Source organism: Penaeus monodon, chromosome 11, assembly GCF_015228065.2.
Source record: "Penaeus monodon isolate SGIC_2016 chromosome 11, NSTDA_Pmon_1, whole genome shotgun sequence".
In the NCBI taxonomy this organism is placed as follows: Eukaryota; Metazoa; Arthropoda; class Malacostraca; order Decapoda; family Penaeidae; genus Penaeus; species Penaeus monodon.
This window is the reverse complement of record NC_051396.1, coordinates 10,703,775-10,723,570: the sequence shown is the minus strand read 5'-3', so window position 1 is coordinate 10,723,570 and position 19,796 is coordinate 10,703,775. Positions and strand designations below refer to the sequence as shown.

At 39.6% G+C, this 19,796-nt stretch overlaps 1 protein-coding gene across 1 annotated transcript; it reads left to right on the top strand.

Annotated features, from left to right (window-relative positions):
* The first annotated feature begins 348 nt into the window (after nt 1-348).
* On the top strand, nt 349-13,109 carry LOC119578743 (elongation factor 1-gamma-like). Its single transcript, XM_037926354.1, has 10 exons — nt 349-505; nt 7,507-7,656; nt 7,868-8,003; nt 8,151-8,362; nt 8,687-8,873; nt 9,261-9,390; nt 11,501-11,620; nt 12,435-12,484; nt 12,632-12,756; nt 12,901-13,109. Exons 1-10 carry the CDS (start codon nt 392-394, stop codon nt 13,054-13,056), a joined length of 1,380 nt encoding a protein of 459 aa, XP_037782282.1. The 5' UTR covers nt 349-391; the 3' UTR covers nt 13,057-13,109.
* The last annotated feature ends 6,687 nt before the right edge of the window (nt 13,110-19,796 follow it).

Genomic DNA, 19,796 nt, shown 5'->3' with positions numbered 1-19,796 from the left:
GGACTCTGAGAGATGAGTTTATTTCTGTCCTCATAGTTTAGTCTCTGTGTTGTAAACAAGGCAGCAAACTTACCAGAATAGTACTGTTCTTGAATGATCTATATAACTAGGCAGTAAAGTTTCTTCCATTTTCATCAGCTATTCATGTGGTCCCCAACATTCTCGTTTACCACAGTGAAATGATTTGGAAAATGTATTACTAGAGATGACAGATGATCTTAAAATTTCAATCAGAAACAAAGAAAAAACAGATATTAATAGACCAGATGATGTCATAAGCAAGACAAGAACTACTAGACATTCAGTAATCATATTTCTCCCTATTAGAAAAAACTTGATATAAAATTAAATCTAATTGGAATATGTTCTTCGTTAATGATAACAAGCATTAATGTCTAAAAGAGTAAAAGTGCACATTTATATTCAAGCTCCCTCTCCCGGAGCAGAGGTGGCGCATGCGCAGATCGCCACACGCCCTCTCACTACAACCATGTCAGCCAGCGGGGTGAGTACGAGGTATCGTCTTGAAATATCGTTATTTATATAACTGATCGCAGTGTTGTCGATGGTTTAGTCCCATTGACGGTGTTCATTGTTGATCCAGTGTCGAGTATAGACAGGTTTTCGTGGCGACATGTTAATAATAGTGTCGATAATCGTCGCATTGTAGGAGGCCGGTCCAGCTGGTTCCGTTGGTGAAAGCCGTGATCGAACCGGAAGGGACACATGCCCTTAGTTCGAGTTTGTTTCGGTGTCATGTTAACTTTGGAGGAAGAGTAACTTCACAAGTAGCAGAGAACACGAAAAAAGGTTTGAAAACTTAAGTACAATGAGGGTTAAACTTAATCATAATTTACGTGGCGTTTATTACATGGTAATTAAACCTCTCTTTATGTGCAATTTGCGATCCATACTACATTTAGGTATTAAACGTGTTAGTGTTTGATCGGGAAAGTTTTATAAAGAACGTGTAAAGCACATGTTGATCAGGGGCCGCACATATGTTACAGACGGACCTTTTCGTGCACGAAGTATGAATTTAATTGAGTTCAAAAGCTCTCACCCTTTTGCATGAATAATTTAAAATTGGAAGGTTTACTCCTAATCTCTTCATGCCCAGACCAGCTATTATCTTGTAGGTTAAATACCGAGAACTACGTAGAGAGGTACAGGGAAATGGACACTGCCATCTTGTAGAGCAAAAGAAATGGTAATAAACACAAGTACAGCTGCAGGGATCCCATGTGTCCCAGAATAATGAAAATACCTGCTGCAGACTGCCACTCAGGCTAAGTCCACAGCACCCTCACACACCCAGAGTTCTTAAGGTCCTTTTTCTGCAAGTTGGCAAGTGAGGGAATGAAGGGAGGGTGGGTTACAGGAATCTTCCCCCCCCCCCTCCCCCCATCTAAGGAATGAATAGCAGCTTAGAAAAGTTTAGGTTTGCATTTGGGGTTCGCACAATACCCTGGTTGTGGGACTTAATCTCTGGAGGGTGAATTACTCGCGGTAACAAATACCCAAGCTCAAATTGTGAAAGTTCAATGCCTTGGCCTCTGTTATGTGGCGAACAGATGGCATGTTCAGTTCATCCATTCAACTCCCCATGCATTGGCTACCCTTCTCGGCCCATTTTTATGCCCTAAACAGATGGGGAATATAATTTTGCAGGAAAATTTACCATGCATGACTACCAGGATTACAGTATAAAAGTTTCAAGAGTGATTATCTTGACAAAAACTAAGACCCTTTTCATCAATGGCAAAAGGCGTACAAATCGAAAATAAAGGAGATACAGGACAGAAGAGATCAACCTATCATTTTCCAGGTCCCCTTTGTTTACTTTGCGAGGACCAAAAACATGTCGCGTAACTCATTTCTGCAATCTGTTGTAGTCCGCTTGTGAGAATATTGCAATTTTCAGCGTCGGTTTTCCTGAATTCATGTAGATAATGCAATCTGTTTTATTATGCTTCTTTTACTTGTCTTGGTAATTATTTACTGTGTACAGTAACCTTGTGAGCATGCACATTTTGCCACTGGGACATTTGACAGGCTGTGTGACACCATATTTTGAGAAATGCTTCATTTTGTGTTACGTCAATTCCAAGTCATTTTAAAGACTATGTAGTGGATATACAGTAAAAAATACTATCTCTGAAAACATATTTGAGCACAGCAAGTGCCCCAAATGCCAAAGTGATTAGAAACCAGGCAATTCTGGCCATAGATGAAATTGAAGAAAAGTTTGGCATTTGCTGTTTAAAGGTATGTGGTGTTACCCTGGGATTCCAGGGAGCATAGCCCCCTGGCAAGGCACATGTACTACTACAGGGGTCCAGGGGGCATAGCCCCCTGGCTAGATATATATTACCACATGGGTCCAGGGTGCAGAGCACCCTGGCTAGTTTTTATATATATTGTGTATAAATCCCACAGTGTACGATCACAGGAGCTGGATTATATGAAATCCCAGAGATTTTTACCAGACAACGGGTTTGATTCCTATTGGTTTTTGAAAGCTTTTGCGTCAGTCCATAGACTTTCAAAGATAGCGGGAACATCTGTAGTTTCATGAGCCGACTTAAATCCCTCTCCCTCCCTCGTGCTTGTTTTAGATACTTCTTTTCTATTCTTATCAGCTTGTTTTCCTCAGCAATTTCCCTGATCTACTTCATGCCCTCCCCTGCTATCGGGACTTATCAAGTCACATCAAGATTGTTGGCGGGTAAATGCAACGAAAATGATCAGATTTGTTCTCATCACATAAGAACAAATCTGATTTGCATATTGTCAGGGATAACCCAATTGTCAATCAATAAATTAACCATTTCGCTGGTAATTCTTTATAGAACTGATACACTCCACAGACTAAATTTCCAACTCCACTCCACAAATTCTGTTCAAGAATGTAGGTAGCTGCAATTGATTAATGCCAGAGGGATGGGTTTTGCCCCCACCACACCCTGGGAAAGGTCTTCACCTCGGCATACGCAGCAAGATGGATCTGAAAGTTGGGAGCACGGAGTAGACTTTGGCTTTGAGCAACGCTTTGTGATTTTTTCACATTCATATCTGCATTTTATTTCTTGTACCAAAAGCTATGTCCTCTACAGGAAAATAATCTTCAATTTACCCCATCTTAATGTGTCCATAAAGATGGGTAATGTTAACGAGTGATGCACAGATTAAGGGACATTGGACATTGCCATCTTAAAAGGCATATGAAAGGAATGTATTTGTTAACGAGTGCAAACCCAAATTCCAAACCTACCTTCTATTTATTACCCAGACAGGGAGGAGGCATCTTGTGATCCTCCTCCCCTTGTTAGCACTCTGGCAACTTGTAGAAAACAAACCTAAAGAACTGTCTGTGTGAGGGTGTTGTGGACTTAGTCTCTGAGCAGTAATAGGCAGTGGGTATTTGTCATTTCTTGGTGAATATGAGCCCCTGCAGCTGTACCTTTAGTGTTTTACTATTTTTATGCTCCATAATATGACTGTCCTTTTCCCTTTATCCGAGTTGCTCTCGGTAACATGAACTGAAAGTCATAAACATAAGTAGAGCTGCACCGGCCTCATATTTACCATAAAATGATAAAAATATCCTTCATATTGCCACTTAAGAGAGTAAATCCACTAAATCCCCCACAGAGTTCCTAAGGTAGCACTTTTTGTAAGTTGGTACAAAGTGGTAGTAAAAGGGGGGGTACATGAGGTAGTAAATAGATGGTAGGAAATATTAAGTTTGGATATTGGGTTTGCATGATACCCTGGGTTTGGGACTTTGTCTCTGGAGTGTTTGTCACTCTTGGTAACAAATACCATTAAGTATTGTTGATTAACAAATGACCACACCCCTCTGAGACTGAATCCTTGTCACTGCAGCAACCACCTTGAGGGCCACTGCAGAAGTCCACAAACCTTGCCATATGAACCAAAATCCCTCCCAACATGGGGGAAGGAGCTTCTCTTGCACCTTTCCATGTTCACTATTTCCCCATCAGGGGCTCTGCCACAGACCTCCACCCAATAACCATGGACATAGTCCTCATTACAGGTAGTTTAGCTATTACCATATGGCTATCTTATCTCGTAGCTTTACCAGATAGCCAGTTTGTCTCTCACAATGGGAGGGGGGGGGGAATAAAGTACATGCAGAGAATGTCAGGAATATAATGAGTTAGAGAAATGCTGCCACGTTTATTGGGTGGGGAGGGTAGGCCAAGGTTTCAAAGTTTTTGATTCGTGTGCTGATGTTTGTGGCTTCCTCAAAGATTGTTGGATGAAGTAACGGACTTTGACTGAGAAGGGTGTATTCACATTGTAAAAAAAAAAATTATACTAGTGAACAGTATCCTCATTGATAACCAAGTTATCCAGTAATTTACTAATTCAGTTACTCCTTTGAAGTGTTCTCATACTGCTTTGTAGCACTATGGCGTCAAACAAAGGAAAAATTAAACCAATTGAAATACGACTCCACTCCCTTTTTGGGTTTGGAATAACCAAACAATTGGACAGAACTATTAATTAGTAATCTTAGGGGATAGCCTGGTGGATAAGTTAATTAAAAGTTAAGAAACGGCAAGGAGTCAATTGCTATACGTTAATTTGAAGCAGTGATAACAGAACTGTCACATCTATATTTTTGGTCATGCTTGTTTGTAATTTAGGAAGTGACCACGCCCCAGTGCAAACCCAAAATCTTCCAAACACGGACTTGGACCTCCATGTGGCACTTGTCGAAACTGGGATTTCGTAATTTTTTGTTAGTATGTGCCTGCCCAGCCCATATTTTACACATCAGTTCTTTCGTAGATAGTTACGTTAATGTTTACCCTTTTAATAAAACTAATAATTTTTAAGGTTGCAACTCTTTCTGGCACATACAGCAGATCACCATTTAGAGCTTCTTTTAGTGCTGCTGCATCATAAATTAGGAAGGACTACACATTGTTAAACACGAATTCAGGGATTTCAAATTTCCACTTTGACTTGCCATAGTATATATGCAGTAAGCTAGGACAAATTAAAGATTCTTGTCGAGAATGACAAATGGAAGTTGATAAGACATTAAATAATCTGCAGATATGAACAGTAGTGCCACAAATAAAAAGTATCTTGAAAAGTGCTGGTCACAGCCATATAGCATATTTTGCATGCACCATTAAAAGTAAATCCCATATTATTATTATTATTTTTTCTCCCCCCCCAAAAAAAAAATATAAAGGGGGAAACTTGGGTATCAGAATTAAATGAGTTCTTTTAAATTAACAAACTGGATATTTATGATCCTTGCTGCCAACCCCCCCCCCCCCCAAAAAAAAAAAAAAAAAAAAAAAAAAAAAAAAACTTTACAAATACTTTGTCACTTTCCGTTAACCCATTATTCCTGGTTATCAAAAATCTCAGAGCAATTAGACTGGTGATATCTGGCAGTGGCCTGACAGTGGGCTGGCCACTGCCGAACGTCCCACTCCACACGCTCTGGGTTGCCGCGCGTATGAGCTGAACCTGCCAACCATGCGGTTCACTATGACGTCCTAGCACGTCACCCGGCAAGAATGGGTTAAATTGCCTAGAAAATTCAAGGCTATTTGAAGCCATTTGTATATTTGTCTGTACTGACAGATATAGTGTCATACAATGCTACTTTCCCCCCCCCCCCCTTTTTCATCTCATCTGTATCAAATCTCTTATCAATGTTAGTGTGATATGAAGTGGCATTGTTCGTGATTACAAGTTATTACACAAATACCAGCTCTTTCATTTAAAATGGCAATTATACTGATAATCACCGATTCGTCTTGCATCACTATTGCAAGTACTGTGGATTTGGACTATATACGGTGGCAAAAATTATGTATCCTGGAAGTGTTGGATGGCAGAGCCCCTATTAACCCTCCTGTACTGTAAAGAATTGCATAGTGACAGTGACAGGTAGCTTGCTAGTGCACTTTTTTTCTTTTTCTTTAACCCATTTGGCACGGATGGTAAGAATACATTCCATGCCAACTAAGTACAAGTTTGTGTACACATTGATGGCTCTACTAGGAGTCGGTCATTAACCCCTTGTTTGTGGGTGGCATCTAATATAATGCCATGGCGGTGTAGCACTGATGCCTCGGGAAGCATCACAACAGAAGTGGCCAATACAGATATGCCCATTTGGCAGACTCCACCTATCTCCCCTGTTTACCCTGTTCTTTGAGTTTTGGAAACTGCCTTGCATTATTTCATTTTCATGTCAATATTTTAAGTTAATAATCATAACTGTATTGATCTCAATAGTACTGGGGTGGGGATGCATTTTCCCACTATTTCAAGGAAAGGGAAAATCAGGAGTGGTCACTAGGGCCTATTTATAGACTCCTTGCTGGCTGAGTACATGTAGAGCCATCTGTATGTAACAATTCACAAACTACAGAGGCCATTACATAAATCCGTGGTGATTGTGTTAAGTCAACGTTCAACTAGGTATTTGTGGCATCGAGTAGTCTTTGTGCGTTTTTAATTCATATTTAATTGTAGTACATCAGTCCCTGCACATTTTAAACATGTAAATCTTGCCATTTGTATGTTACAAGGATTGCCATATTTATTATTCATTTATTTCTCTGGTAATTTGTTAGCAATTTTGTTTCACATGCAGTAAGCATGGTTTGTACTTGGGTTTGGGGGGAAGGGTGTTGATTCCTGCAATTAATTTAGGGAAAATTGAACTTTGGTAAATTGGTTGAGGGTATATTATGGGAATAGTACCATTGAACAAACTGAAAATGAAACAAGGGACAAGTATTAAATTTAGAGAAGCATCAAAAATCTGAAGATGGTAAGAGAAATTTGGTGTTTGTCATGATTCAATATACAAGGAACACTTGGTCATAAGTTAGTTGTATTTTAGGTGTTGAAAGATGAAAGTACTTAGTTTTCTTGTAATAGCAAAGTACTCTTGAGTAGCAAATATTTTGGTTGTTTGCAATGCAAATGCACCCCTGGAACTATGGCTAGTACTCCAGCCAACAATCTTGGCTTGGGGGAAACTGCTGGAAAGCCACAAACATTGCCATGTGAACCAAAACTATTTTTTTTTTTTTTTTTTTCCTGTGTATTCCTGCCTGTTCACAAGTGAAATATTTTCTTTGATAATGTCCTTAGAATTTCTCCTTGCATATGTGGTCATTATGTAATTTTTTTCATGGCAGTGTTCTGTTAGATATGCACCCTGGGAACTGCAAAGAATCCTCTTTGGGTGGTAGTAAATTTATTGGCCAAATTGTATACAAGACCCTGTGAAACCAGAAATTTCAGGTTGATAAGTGTTTTTTATAACAAGTTTCTCGCTTTAGCCCTTAGTTAAAACCTCCCCCCCCCCCCCCACCATTGAAAACGTGGAAATATTGCATGATTTCTAATAGGACACTGTAGAAGTATGAAAAAGGTATTTTTAAGTTAATATTTAAGTTGACTCTGATTACCAGTTAATCTTTTCCTCCCTTGCAGACGCTGTACACTTACCCTGAGAACTTCAGGGCCTTCAAGGCCCTGATTGCCGCTCAGTACAGCGGTGCCAAAGTAACTGTAGACAGTAGCTTTGTCTTCGGGGAAACCAACAAGTCTGATGCCTTCCTGAAGAAGTTCCCTCTTGGCAAGGTAAGGCTGCTCATTTACTTGCGATGAAAATGTTCCAGCATTGCACTTGCAGTAATAACACTGACCCTGACTTAGGATGTGATATGTGATAATTTTTTTTCGTTCCATGTGAATGGGTTATGGGTTGCATAAATTTGGGTCATACATCCTATAGGCTGAGATTGGTAGTGTATGAAGTTGTAATGAACAATAATTCCTTTTAACATTGCAGGTTCCAGCCTTTGAGTCTACTGATGGCAAGTGCATTTTTGAGAGCAATGCCATTGCTTGGGCAGTGGCTAATGAGCAGCTCCGTGGAAAGTCTCCCATGGACCAGGCTCAGGTGGTCTCCTGGATGAACTTTGCTGGTAAGTGTGAAAATAAAATAGTGCCTTGTCAAAATATTGATAACGCAAAAATTCCATTCTCATCCCCCCCCCCCCCCCACACAATGTCAGAAATAGGTTTAAATTGACCTTTAAAGTTTTTACTTAAGTACATTTTTTATTTTGCAGATAATGAAATCCTGCCAGCTTCATGCACCTGGGTATTCCCATGCCTCGGTATTATGCAGTTCAACAAGGGCAACACTGAGCGTGCTAAGGAAGACATTAAGAAAGCTCTTGCTGCTCTTAACTCCCACCTTCTGTCCCGTACCTACCTGGTGGGTGAACGCATCTCCCTGGCTGACATCACTGTATGTTGCACCCTTCTCCATCTCTACCAGGTAAGTAAATAATGGGTGACAAGTATATACATGTGGAAGGATTTAAATGGCTTGTATTGAAAATGTTTTAATGATAGATATTTTTGATTCTTAAAAATAAAGGAAAATTAAATTATCCCTTTGTAAGTGTTCCTGATTGTTTTCAATGTATCATGAGGGGTCAAACAAAGGGTAAAGAAATTCTTCTCCTACGATTCCCCACCTACTGCTTGGGTGCTGTGAATAACCAGTTGAAGATACAATATCCAGTTGATAGAGGGAAAAAAAGGTTGCCCTATTAATTATATTTAAACTCTAAATGCTAAAATACTTAACCTTTTACAGTATGTGCTGGAACCCTCCTTCCGCAAGCCTTATCAGAATGCCAACCGATGGTTCACCACTATGGTTAACCAGCCTCAGGTAAAATCGGTTATTGGTGAATTCAAGCTCTGCGAGAAGATGGCACAGTTTGATAACAAGAAGTTTGCTGAAGTCCAGAGCAAATTGAAGCAAGGTGGAGGTGATAAAGAAGGTAAACTTTCTATTTTGCAGTTTTTTTGTAGTCAATTGTATATAGGCTAAGAAATATTTTCAACAGAAAAATACAAACTTTCTCAAGGATTATGAATGAATTGAATTATTAGCTATTGAGAGATGTAAAGTCTTGCGTTGTGGTCAGATCTATTTTCCCCTCTGATAGAGTTCCCAATTGTTTCAATAGAACATGAGGGGTCAAACAGGTGGGAAAGAAATTCTCATCTGTATTGCTGCTCAGTTATTGAGTTTGGGGAACCAGTAGAAGAGACATTCAAAATAAGTTAGTTTTTCGTAAATGCTAGTACTTCATAACAATTAGGCCTAAAGCAGGAAGCATAATTCCTAGAGCCCAAGCTATTCCACATGTGTATGTCTTTGTAGAAGGAGTCCAAGAAGGAGGCAAAGAAGGAACAACCCAAGGAGAAGAAGGAAAAGGAGTCATCCCCTCCTGCAGCTGCCCCTGCACCTGCCCCCAAGCCCAAGGATCCCCTGGATGCCCTTCCTGCAGGGTGAGTTGGTCTTCAGAATGTGCACGCATGGGGCCACTACTACTTCAATGATAGTTCCTGAAATAGTAAAAGAATTATTTTACAAACTGCATATGGCACATCGTGGTAGGGATTAGTCTAGCTTGTATTTTGACAATGCATACTTGAAATCTATAAGGTTTCCTGCTCTACTAGTTGGAACATTAGTATTGTGTAAATAGGTGAAGTGGCTTGGAGGGCAGTTTTGTAGAAAATTCATTTGATTTTAGGTTTCTTGGGAGTTGTGCCCAGCAAGGGGATGGACCACCCAGCGAGAGTGGAAGTGGGATTTGTGATACTACTCCAGTGCTTCCTTTGATAAACGAGGTGTTCCTCAAGCACATGGAAGATCTTCCTAATATGGTTTTCTTTGATATAGAGACAACTGGTTTAGATTTAGATTGTGATATTGTACAGCTTTCTGCTGCAGTCGGGGATCAAACCTTTAATCAGTATGTTTTGCCAAGTAAACCGATAATGCAACAGGCTGCTGAAGTAACTGGTTTAACTTTAAAAGGTGGTGTATTGCATTTGAAAGGAAAGAAAATAGAAAGTGTTGGGGCAACAGATGCATTCCAACATTTTGTGAATTGGTTAAAGCCTTTTGCTCCATTAGTATTGGTAGCTCATAATTGTTACAATTTTGATTCTAAGAGGTTGGTTAATTCAATGGAAAAGCATGGTATTGAACCTGCCTTGCATGAGGTTGTCACTGGATTTCTGGATACTTTGCCTCTCTTCAGACATGTTCTCCCCAATCTGACAAACCACAAACAAGAAACTATTGTTCGTGCTGTACTTCATGAAACCTACAGTGCACATGATGCACTTCAGGATGTAAAATCGCTTCAAAGAGTGGTAAATATTTTAAATTTACCAGCTGGTACTTTGAAGACTTTCTCTTTTACGTATGAGTCTTTAAAAGAGAAGATGGAATACAGCAGAAAAGCAAAATTGAAATCCAATAGCTTCAAACCTCTGGTTGGGTCCAATTACATATCTGAGAATATAGCAGACAAACTTGGTAAAGCAGGTGTTGATTTCGAGCTTTTAAAATCCTTTTATTTGAGAGGAGGGAGAGAGTTCTTAACTGAAGTATTCAGTGAGCGCAAAGGACCAGACCAACCTCAAGCCAGACTGCGTGCAAGTACTATTAATAGTATTTGTGAATATTTTTCATTAGTGTATCCAGAAGGTGCTCATGCAGGTGTGGGGGTCTTAGTGAAAGAGTCGGTTGCATGAAAATGGTGTATTTTCATTTTTATATTTATCCCCCCTCACGCGAACACAGACCATGTACAAAAATCTAACTTTTAACATGTTCCTCTCATGTATACATAATTTTGAGCTTTAAACCTTGTATTTTCTTGGTAGTGGAGGATGCAAGTTATTTTAAGTTGTGCATTATGCAAGTGGAGCAATTACAAGTTTTTTTAATGTTGGATGAATATCCAAAGTTAAGGTGTTCATCTGGGCAGTATGTTGGGACCTTTTACTTAGCTAATTGCTCCATTTAGCACATCGGTTTGAACTGCAGTTGATTTTCTGTATTTGCACTTTTTTATATTGCTCTTGTTTAAAAGTGAAATTACCTTTAGTTTTGTACATAATGAATTAGTTACTTCACCGTTATGTAGGATTTAAGATTTGTACAAATATATGCATTTGTACAGGTAGTAGTTTCTTTTAACTACCCTGGTTTATGCAGATTTGCTGTTCTTTTGGTTATTATTTCTTTGACTTTTAGTTATTATAAGTTTATAGATCAATTAGTTTAATATGTAAATCTGAGAAATTATTCCTGTTTGTTTCATGTTCTGGGAAGATTACAATTCTAAGTAATGTTGGGACAGCTGACTATTTTGATAGTAAACATGTAAATGCACTGCACTGGACTTGACTGCAAGGTGTCTGTTTTGTTCATTTTTCTGGTCAACTATGATCTGGTGTGTATACATACAAATGAACTGGTTTATATATTCTGATATATTCAGACAAACCAACTTTATTGAAACTAGTGTATATTTACTAGTACGTATGGCACTTATTGCATAATGATTTTTCTCCTCATTGTCTATTTGTTTAATTTCAGAAACTTCAACTTGGATGACTTCAAGAGGTTCTATTCAAACAACGATGAAGATAAGTCTGTGCCTTACTTCTGGGAAAAGTTTGATAAAGATCATTATTCCATCTGGTACTGTGAATACAAGTAAGTAGATCCAACAGTCTTTTTGTGCATTATTGAATTCATATGTAGGAAAATTTCTTGGTAATTTTATCTTGTTGTTAAAATTGTAATGATTGCCATTTGAGAAAAGAGCTATTGAATTAGTGGCACACTACAGATGTATGTTTTATTGCTTATTCATTGGTAAGAATTTTAAATTTTATAACTTTACATAGGCAATGTTCTGATTTTGAAATGCTTGTCTATAAAAAGTAACTAGTAATTTGTATTTTGTTCTTGCAAAAGGTGTCTGGTACAAATAACTGCTCAACTCTTAAGGCAAAGGCAAAGAAATTAGTGCTGGTAAATCAAAAGTGAAATCATTATAATTGGTAATATTGGTTAGAATAATTTTCCTCCATGATTTTGCATTTTTAAAGTCAGGGTAGCCTTTTTTTTTTTTTTTTTTTTTTTTTTTTTCTTGTATATAAATCTTGGTCATTGTTAACATTAATTCAAAAACATTTACTTGTTATGGTATGTTTTCACAAACTCTTTATAGGGAGACAGACCACTGACTTGAAATAGGCTTTAGAATCTAACTTGGTTGAGAAATAGTTAATGCAACTTAAAGATAATAGCTTTTCAGGACTGACTTGGCAGAGTGTCTCCTGTATGCAAAAAAGGCTAATCAAAGTTGATTTACAATATTCTCGCTTCTTGTACACTTTTCAAAAGCTTGTAGCCTGGCTTAATGTGTAGTTAAGTTGACAGCCATATAATCAAAATTCCATGTACAACTCGTTGGTAATATGTAGAAATTGTTGACAAACAAAAAAAAATCTTGTGTTTTCAGGTATGCTGACGAACTCAGCAAGGTGTTCATGACCTGCAATCTTATTGGTGGTAAGTTGAATTTGATGAGTTTATTGTTTTGCAAGATAGATTGCAAACCTTTCTTTGAGCATTTGTTTTAGCTAAACTTTTACTTCGTGTAAATAGTTTCATCTGCTCTTGCAATACCAGTTACTTCATTAAAATCTCCCTCCCCAGGAATGTTCCAGCGTGTGGATAAGCTCCGCAAGAATGCCTTTGCCTCCATGTGTGTGTTTGGTGAAGACAAGGCCAACAATATTTCCGGCATTTGGGTCTGGAGGGGACAGGAGTTGGCCTTCCCTGTAAGTACTTATTTCATTTCAATGGATTTGGGTGTACATACTGATAGCATTTATTCTCAGGTGTTCAGGATAAACAAGTTGTTAGAATCAAACCTCTTGGCAAAAGGTGTGGGGACAGACTTCATATTTGCTTCCTATTTTCAGCTCTGTGATGACTGGACCGTCGACTACGAGTCCTACGACTGGAAGAAGCTTGACCCTGCCTCTGATGAGACCAAGAAGCTAGTCGACCAGTACTTCAAGTGGATTGGGGAGGACAGCAAGGGCCGCAAATTTAACCAGGGCAAGATCTTCAAATAATTCTAAACCTACACAAATGTTATATCCTAATGAGTAAATAAAATTTACCTTCAGTTTGTGTTTTCTTAGTTATTGTACTCTCTGTACTTACTTTTGGGTGTACTCGGTTTCATTGAAATCGGGGAAACTTGTATATTTGCTTATTCAGTAGTGTTCTACATAATTATTGGAAAGATACTCGTGCCTGTGGTATAACAAAATACTATATCATGTAGAAAAACAAAGATCGTACTGGTTAGTTAATTGATACTAAAATAAATATGTAGGGATTGTATTAACCAGAAAAGTGCAATAGTGCCATTGTTTTGAAACCTTAAGTTATTAGACCAAAGAACTCGCCTGCCTCGTTGACTAATGCAACATCAGTACAATGCGACACCATTCCTCTAGATGTCGCCGTAAGTCCTCAGCCAATATAGTCAAAATTAATTTCCGTTAACATGACCTCCCCTTTGATGGTTATATTGGCTCACCCCATCCCTGACCGACCATATCAACCTCCTGTTGGCTTCTTAAACTGTCGTTCCACAATTTAATGACCTCATCCCTGTGGCTCCAATTGAGTCCGAGAAAGCTATTTTCAGATGGAAACTTGGCCTTACTGTACACGAGCCAGGCTGGAAGCACGCTTACAAGGGTTTTCTTACTTCATACTCCCAATTTCAATTTTGCTCTTCGGCCCCCCTTTCCTCCTAAGACGTGATTACCCCCCCCCCCCCCCGTATCTCTTCCTCACTTTTGCTCTAACCCTCCCCCTGTCAAAATAGTTTTATATCCCCTACCCACTATCGTATTACGTTCCCGTTCCCATACCCTCCCTCTAAGTATTTCGCCTTCTAAATCCACCCCCAATCCTTTGCTCGTTGTCATGGGAGTGTATCACTCCTGCCTTGGACCTCAGCCCTCGCTTCAACAAATTTTGCATGGTCTTCTGAATTCCTTTTCCTGCTCTTCATCCCCTTTGGTCCACTTCTGTTAATCGTTAACTCCTTTTTATCCTTTTCACTAAAATACTTTTATCATGATACTATACTTAGAGGCTCCTCCCCCAAGCCCACCCTATTGCTGTATTTTGAATACGCCGCGAATGACTTCGTATGTTGATGCGGCAGAAATTTTTCAATAAATAATTTTCCCACTTTCCTTTTCTTCTCTAATACCTTCTGTCCACTTCTTATAGTATTAAGAGCTGTGCAAATGGGCCTCCGGGAGTCATGGGCACAGTATTCCCTTGTAGTCGCGTACCCTTGAGGGGGTTAGACCGCTTCTCTACCGCATATTTCGGGCTCCTCATGACTAACAACTAAGATTTTGTACCCTTGTTAAGGTACGGTTAGACTGACCAACTATTTCGTTGGAATCCAACGATTATCAGTGACTTGGAACCCACCCGCCCATCCGTTTTGTTTACACTACGAAAAGCACCATCAGCTCAGTCCACTGGATCGCAGCATCAAAACAAATCGTGTCCGCAGTCCCTCATCAGTAGTTGCGATGGATCCCGCGCTTCTCTCCCTTTAATATGGATGTTTTATATTCCAAAGGACATTTTCTTGGCGTACTTTCTCTAAAAGAGAGGTAATTGCTTCCGAATTCCACATTCTTTACAGAAATATGACGAGAAGACGTTCTTCCTCTTCGAAAAATATGCGCGCTTGTTTATGTTCGTCCGTCAAATGAGGATACAAGATATATTGCATTGTTTTTCTTTTATTTTTTAGATAATAATTAATATAAGTATATATATGATTATTTACAATTATAATTAATAATTGCAATTTATTTATGTATATATTAATTATAATGCATAAATATATAATTAGACTAATGCCACGTATACTATAGACTCTCAACGAGTATGACATTTCCACTGGAACATCGATGAATCGACGGGTTGCCCATCGCTTCGGACGAGTAGGCAAAAAAACAGTGGAATGAACCAATCGGTGGGCAAAATCCACTCAAAATGATTAGATTTCATGAATCGATGGCCAGTGTAACCACACCTTTAGGGGCATCAAGGCTTGTTCCTTCAACTAACCTATCTAAATTTGACTTCTCTCCTTCTCTTGCTCTCCTTTGGTCATGGCTGGCCTGCATGCTGGGTTAAGCCCCGGCTCCTTTATCTGCTACTAACATTAATTTTCCTCCATCCCCTATCCTTCCTCTATCCCCACTCTTCTTCCCAAACTTGAACTTTTGAAACTAGCTGATGAGCGTGCAGAGCTCCCCCGCCTGGTTTGAAACAAAGAAAATGATAAGCTCAAATTTGATGCTGCGCTCTAATACTGTATTATTCAGCAACGATGAGGATATTGCACACATACAGGCTTCCAAAAGTGTTGCATTACGATTGAGATACGGGAAGCATCTCCAAAATTATACTATTTACATAATCCGTTTACTTTTGTTTAAGTATAATTGATTATGAAGGCGTAAACTCGTATATCCTTTTAAATGTAGTTAATATCAATTAACAATGTGACATATTCAAAATATTTAAAGAACTGTGACGTCTGAAACTGATGTCGATAGACGAAGGCGCTTAGGGCCCGCCGTTTTCAACTGATTTCGGTAGTTCTAAATCGTTTTATTTGTAATTCTAAGATGTTTATAACAATGAATTTGTATATACTGCTATTTCCTATTGTAATATCAGTAAAACAGTGGTTGGTAATTTCATATAATTCAAGAATAAAATCAAATTTGTCAACTTAAGCACGATTCTTAGGAATAGGGGTGGAGTCGAGCCTTTGGTAACAGTGCAGGAACATTGGCAGCGTTGCTGTCGCGACCGGCCCGGGGAAGTGTCACGAATGATATTAGCGACAGATGCTAGTGTTGTAAGACAGTTTTTTGTCAGCGGAAATAAGGCCTCTGCCCAGCCTCACTCTTCCCTTAACACTTACACTAGAACTGTTTGTCTCCCCGACTGGTTGCATTGTCTACAACAGGTAATAGTCGGACAGTGAAAGCTACCTGTTTGCCTGCTTGGCTTCACTATGATGTAGTGGTAGTGCAGTTCTACAGGGGCTTAGGAGACGGGGACACCCCTGCCTTGGTCCTCAGCCCTCGCCTCAACTTATTTTACATTGTCTTTTCTTCTCCTTTCTTTTGTTTGCTCTGTCCACATATCCTAATCGTTAACTCGCTTTCGCCACAATACATTATCATAATCCCTACTCCCTTAACTCCTACCCCTTCGAACAACCTCTACCTTATACCCCATCAACTCCCCCTCTCCACCATTTTCACTACCATACTACCCTCTAGTGCTGTTCAACATGTAACTTTACTGTAGTCATTAACTCGTTCCTAACCCTTTTCGCCTTTGTACTTTACATAACGCTCTCTGACCTTTGATGTCAGAAATGTTGGCTTTTTGGCCACACTGCCAAACTTTTGATCCACAGCCTGCTGCCCATCTTCCCCTTCTCCATGTGCACCAATCGCTCTTCTTTTTCCCATTATCCTTACCGCACCCACATGGATGCGCATGTGACTTCCTTCCGTTGAAACAGTGTCCTCTGGATCCTTCCGTTTCTGTCATTTATCCTTGTACTTCGCCACCTTCCCCAACGCCTTTATCTCATTCCCCGGATTTTTCTCCTACTTCTCCCATAGCCATCTCTCCACCTATACCCGTTTTCCTCATTCAATGTTCACCTACATCTCACACAGATGCTCTCCATTTTATCTAATCGCTGTAAGCCCTTAACCCTTTCCCTTTTTACTAATCCCTGTCTCGCCCCCCCCCCCCCCCACCAATCCCATTCTCATCGTTGCCATGGTGGAGGTGGAGAATGAGGCCCAGTGCCCCTGCCTTGGACCTCAGTCCTCGCCTCAACTAATTTTGCAGTCTTTTTTTCTCCCTTTTTCCTCTTCCTTCTCTACTTCATCCCCTTCTGTCCACTTATCCTAATCGTTAACTCATATTTACCCTTTTTGCCACAGTATTTTACCATAAAGCTGTGTAACCTTTGATGCCTAGTACATTTGTTTGTTTTGTTCATTCTGGAAATTCACAAAGATTGCTTCACTGAACCAAAAAAAATTACTTAGAAAACTTAGTCTTTGCACCCCTAACCCCACCCTATGGCCATATTTTGTATACGACGCTAATGACGTTAGATGATGACGCAGCAGAATTTTTTTCAATATATAATTTAAAACTCCTGTTTTACTCCATGCCTTTTTCACTAGCATACTATCCTATAGCACTCTATAATGTTGGATATCTAATACATTTTGTCTTAATCTTTAACTCATTTTTACCTTTTTCGCCACAATACTTTACCATAGTTCAATTTGACTTTTGATGTCTTGCACGTTAGTTTGTTTTAACTATTAACCATGTTCCTCCACACTGGTGGTTTGATAGAGCTGACTGGCATACTTTTACCTCGCTCTCTACTATTCCTCTTCCTCCACCATCTGTTCTCACCGTTAGTGCCATTCTCCGTACTTACTGGGCTTTTACCGCCAAATGTGGTCCATGATGGAACTCCGATTGCCCCAAAAGCTTCATTTGAAATGTACAAAAAAGAGCACCTGTCTGTTTTCGCCACACAATCCGTAAGGATATCTTAATCAGCCGGTGAAATTATGGTTCTTTTGTCTGCCGTTGTCTGCCGTCCTCCACATTCGAGATACTCTCATCTCTGATCCTCTCAAAGTCTCTACCGAACTTGGTTCCTATTTCAGTGAAGTCAGTAGCGACTCTCTCCTTTCCGCTTGTCCATTAAGGCCGCCAGAGATAACATTCCCATCTACTATAACGCTCCCATTTCTTCCTCTGAACTTCATTCTGCCTTATAGTTATGCCGCAACACCCACGAAGGACCTGGCGGCACTTATTACCGTATGCTCCGACACTTTTCATCTTCCTCTGTCCTTCCAGTTGACTATCTTCAACCACAATTGGACTGCAAGAAATTTTCCTCACTGGCGTGCAGGCCTTATTCTTGAAGCTCAAGAAATCTGGTACCTTTCCCTCAAGAAGGTACCATTGCTCTAACTAGCTGCTTGTACAAACTATTAGAGTAGATGGTTAATTTCTCGGATAATGTAATGAATCTCGGTCCTCTTTCTCCTTTCCAGTTTGGATTCCGTTATGTGCGAAGTACAGATGACCATTTGCTCATAAAGACCTACAGTACATCCGCGTTTGCACGCCATGGCTCCATATTAGCCATATTCTTTGACCTAGAGAAGATATATGATACCACATAGCGGTACCATATTCTTTATAAATTTCATCCTCTCCAATCGCATTTTACGAGTCAAAATTGCCTCTTCCATATAATTTTTTTCTCAATTCGGAGGTGTTCTGCAAGGCAGTGTGCTCAGACCCACCTTGTACCTCCATGTTAATGGCATTGTTTCAGTTCTACCGCTTTTCCCTCCTTTGCTTAACCCTGCCTTAACCCTTAACCTTCTTTATCTTTTCCCCTCTCTATCTATTCCAGTACCATACTATCCTAAACTGCTGTGCGACTTTTGACGTGCAGCACATTTAATAATCAACTCGCTCTTCTCTTTACCCTTTTCGCTACTTTGCCTTCCTACAGTGCTACAACACCTTTGTTGCCCAGCATATTTATTTTGCCTTTTAACCATTAACTACTGATGTCACTTAGATGGTCCCGAGCACGTCTTGGATTCTGATAAGTTAAGACCCATCTACAGGAGGTGACAGTGGCCGCTCAGGCAAACATTGTTGCCAAAATATAATCTAGTGTGAGCAAAGTTGGCCATGGCGTCCTAAATATCCGCCAGTATTTTTCTTGCATATGCCCTTATACTCGGTTTATTCCCGCCATCCATGGGGATCTGATAGTTTTCCGTTTTAGCCTTTGGTTACTCCTTCGCGGGAGATGACGTCACAAGCCGGCAAACTATTCTGTAAGCGAATAGTTTGCCTGTTGTTTGCTCGCCTGTGATGTCGCCCTTGCAAGTGCCCACCGGCCATGTTCGCCTGTATGGACAAGCCCTTTGTGAGTCCGAGTCTAAAGACGTGTTTCCAGACCGAACAGTCTACAGGTGGCAGGCATTGGCCCCTTCAAGTCGAACGCGTTTCCGGGCCACACAAGAGATGAGGCATTTCGAGATGCTGGCTGTGATTTCTACCTATATGAAAACATGTCCACGCGTGCCCTCAGCTCTACTTGCTTTCCAAAAAAAGCGCATTGGAACACGCTTTAGTCATAATATTTGGCCACATAAGTACTGCCGCTCGCTTGAGAAAACGCAAATATGAGTATTTGCTGTGACTCGCGCAACCAGAACCACAAGACAAACTTACCGAGAAAGTCATCGTCTCGATAACGATAAGCTGATGGTACTGACGCCTAATCTTTGGCAGGAGCAGCCTATACTTGGAATTTATAAATCCAAGAAGGATGTGCTTGGTGACTGATATGGAATGTTTTGATATTATCGTAATTCTTTTTAGTCTATCACTCCCGCTGAATACCGAATTATCAAAAAGAAAAAAAATAATAAAGTATATACATTTATATATATTATATTTTAATGTTTTACAATATAACAATATACAAAAATTACATAAATCAACCTGCACATTCATTATTTGTATTCATAAATTGCACAAAGTGTGTTAACTCCCGATCTTAAATTTTTCACTGTCAAGAGAAGCACGAGTAGTTTTACAAAATGTATATAAATTCAACATTCATTAATATTTCATATTATCTAATACTCATACTATACCCGTACAG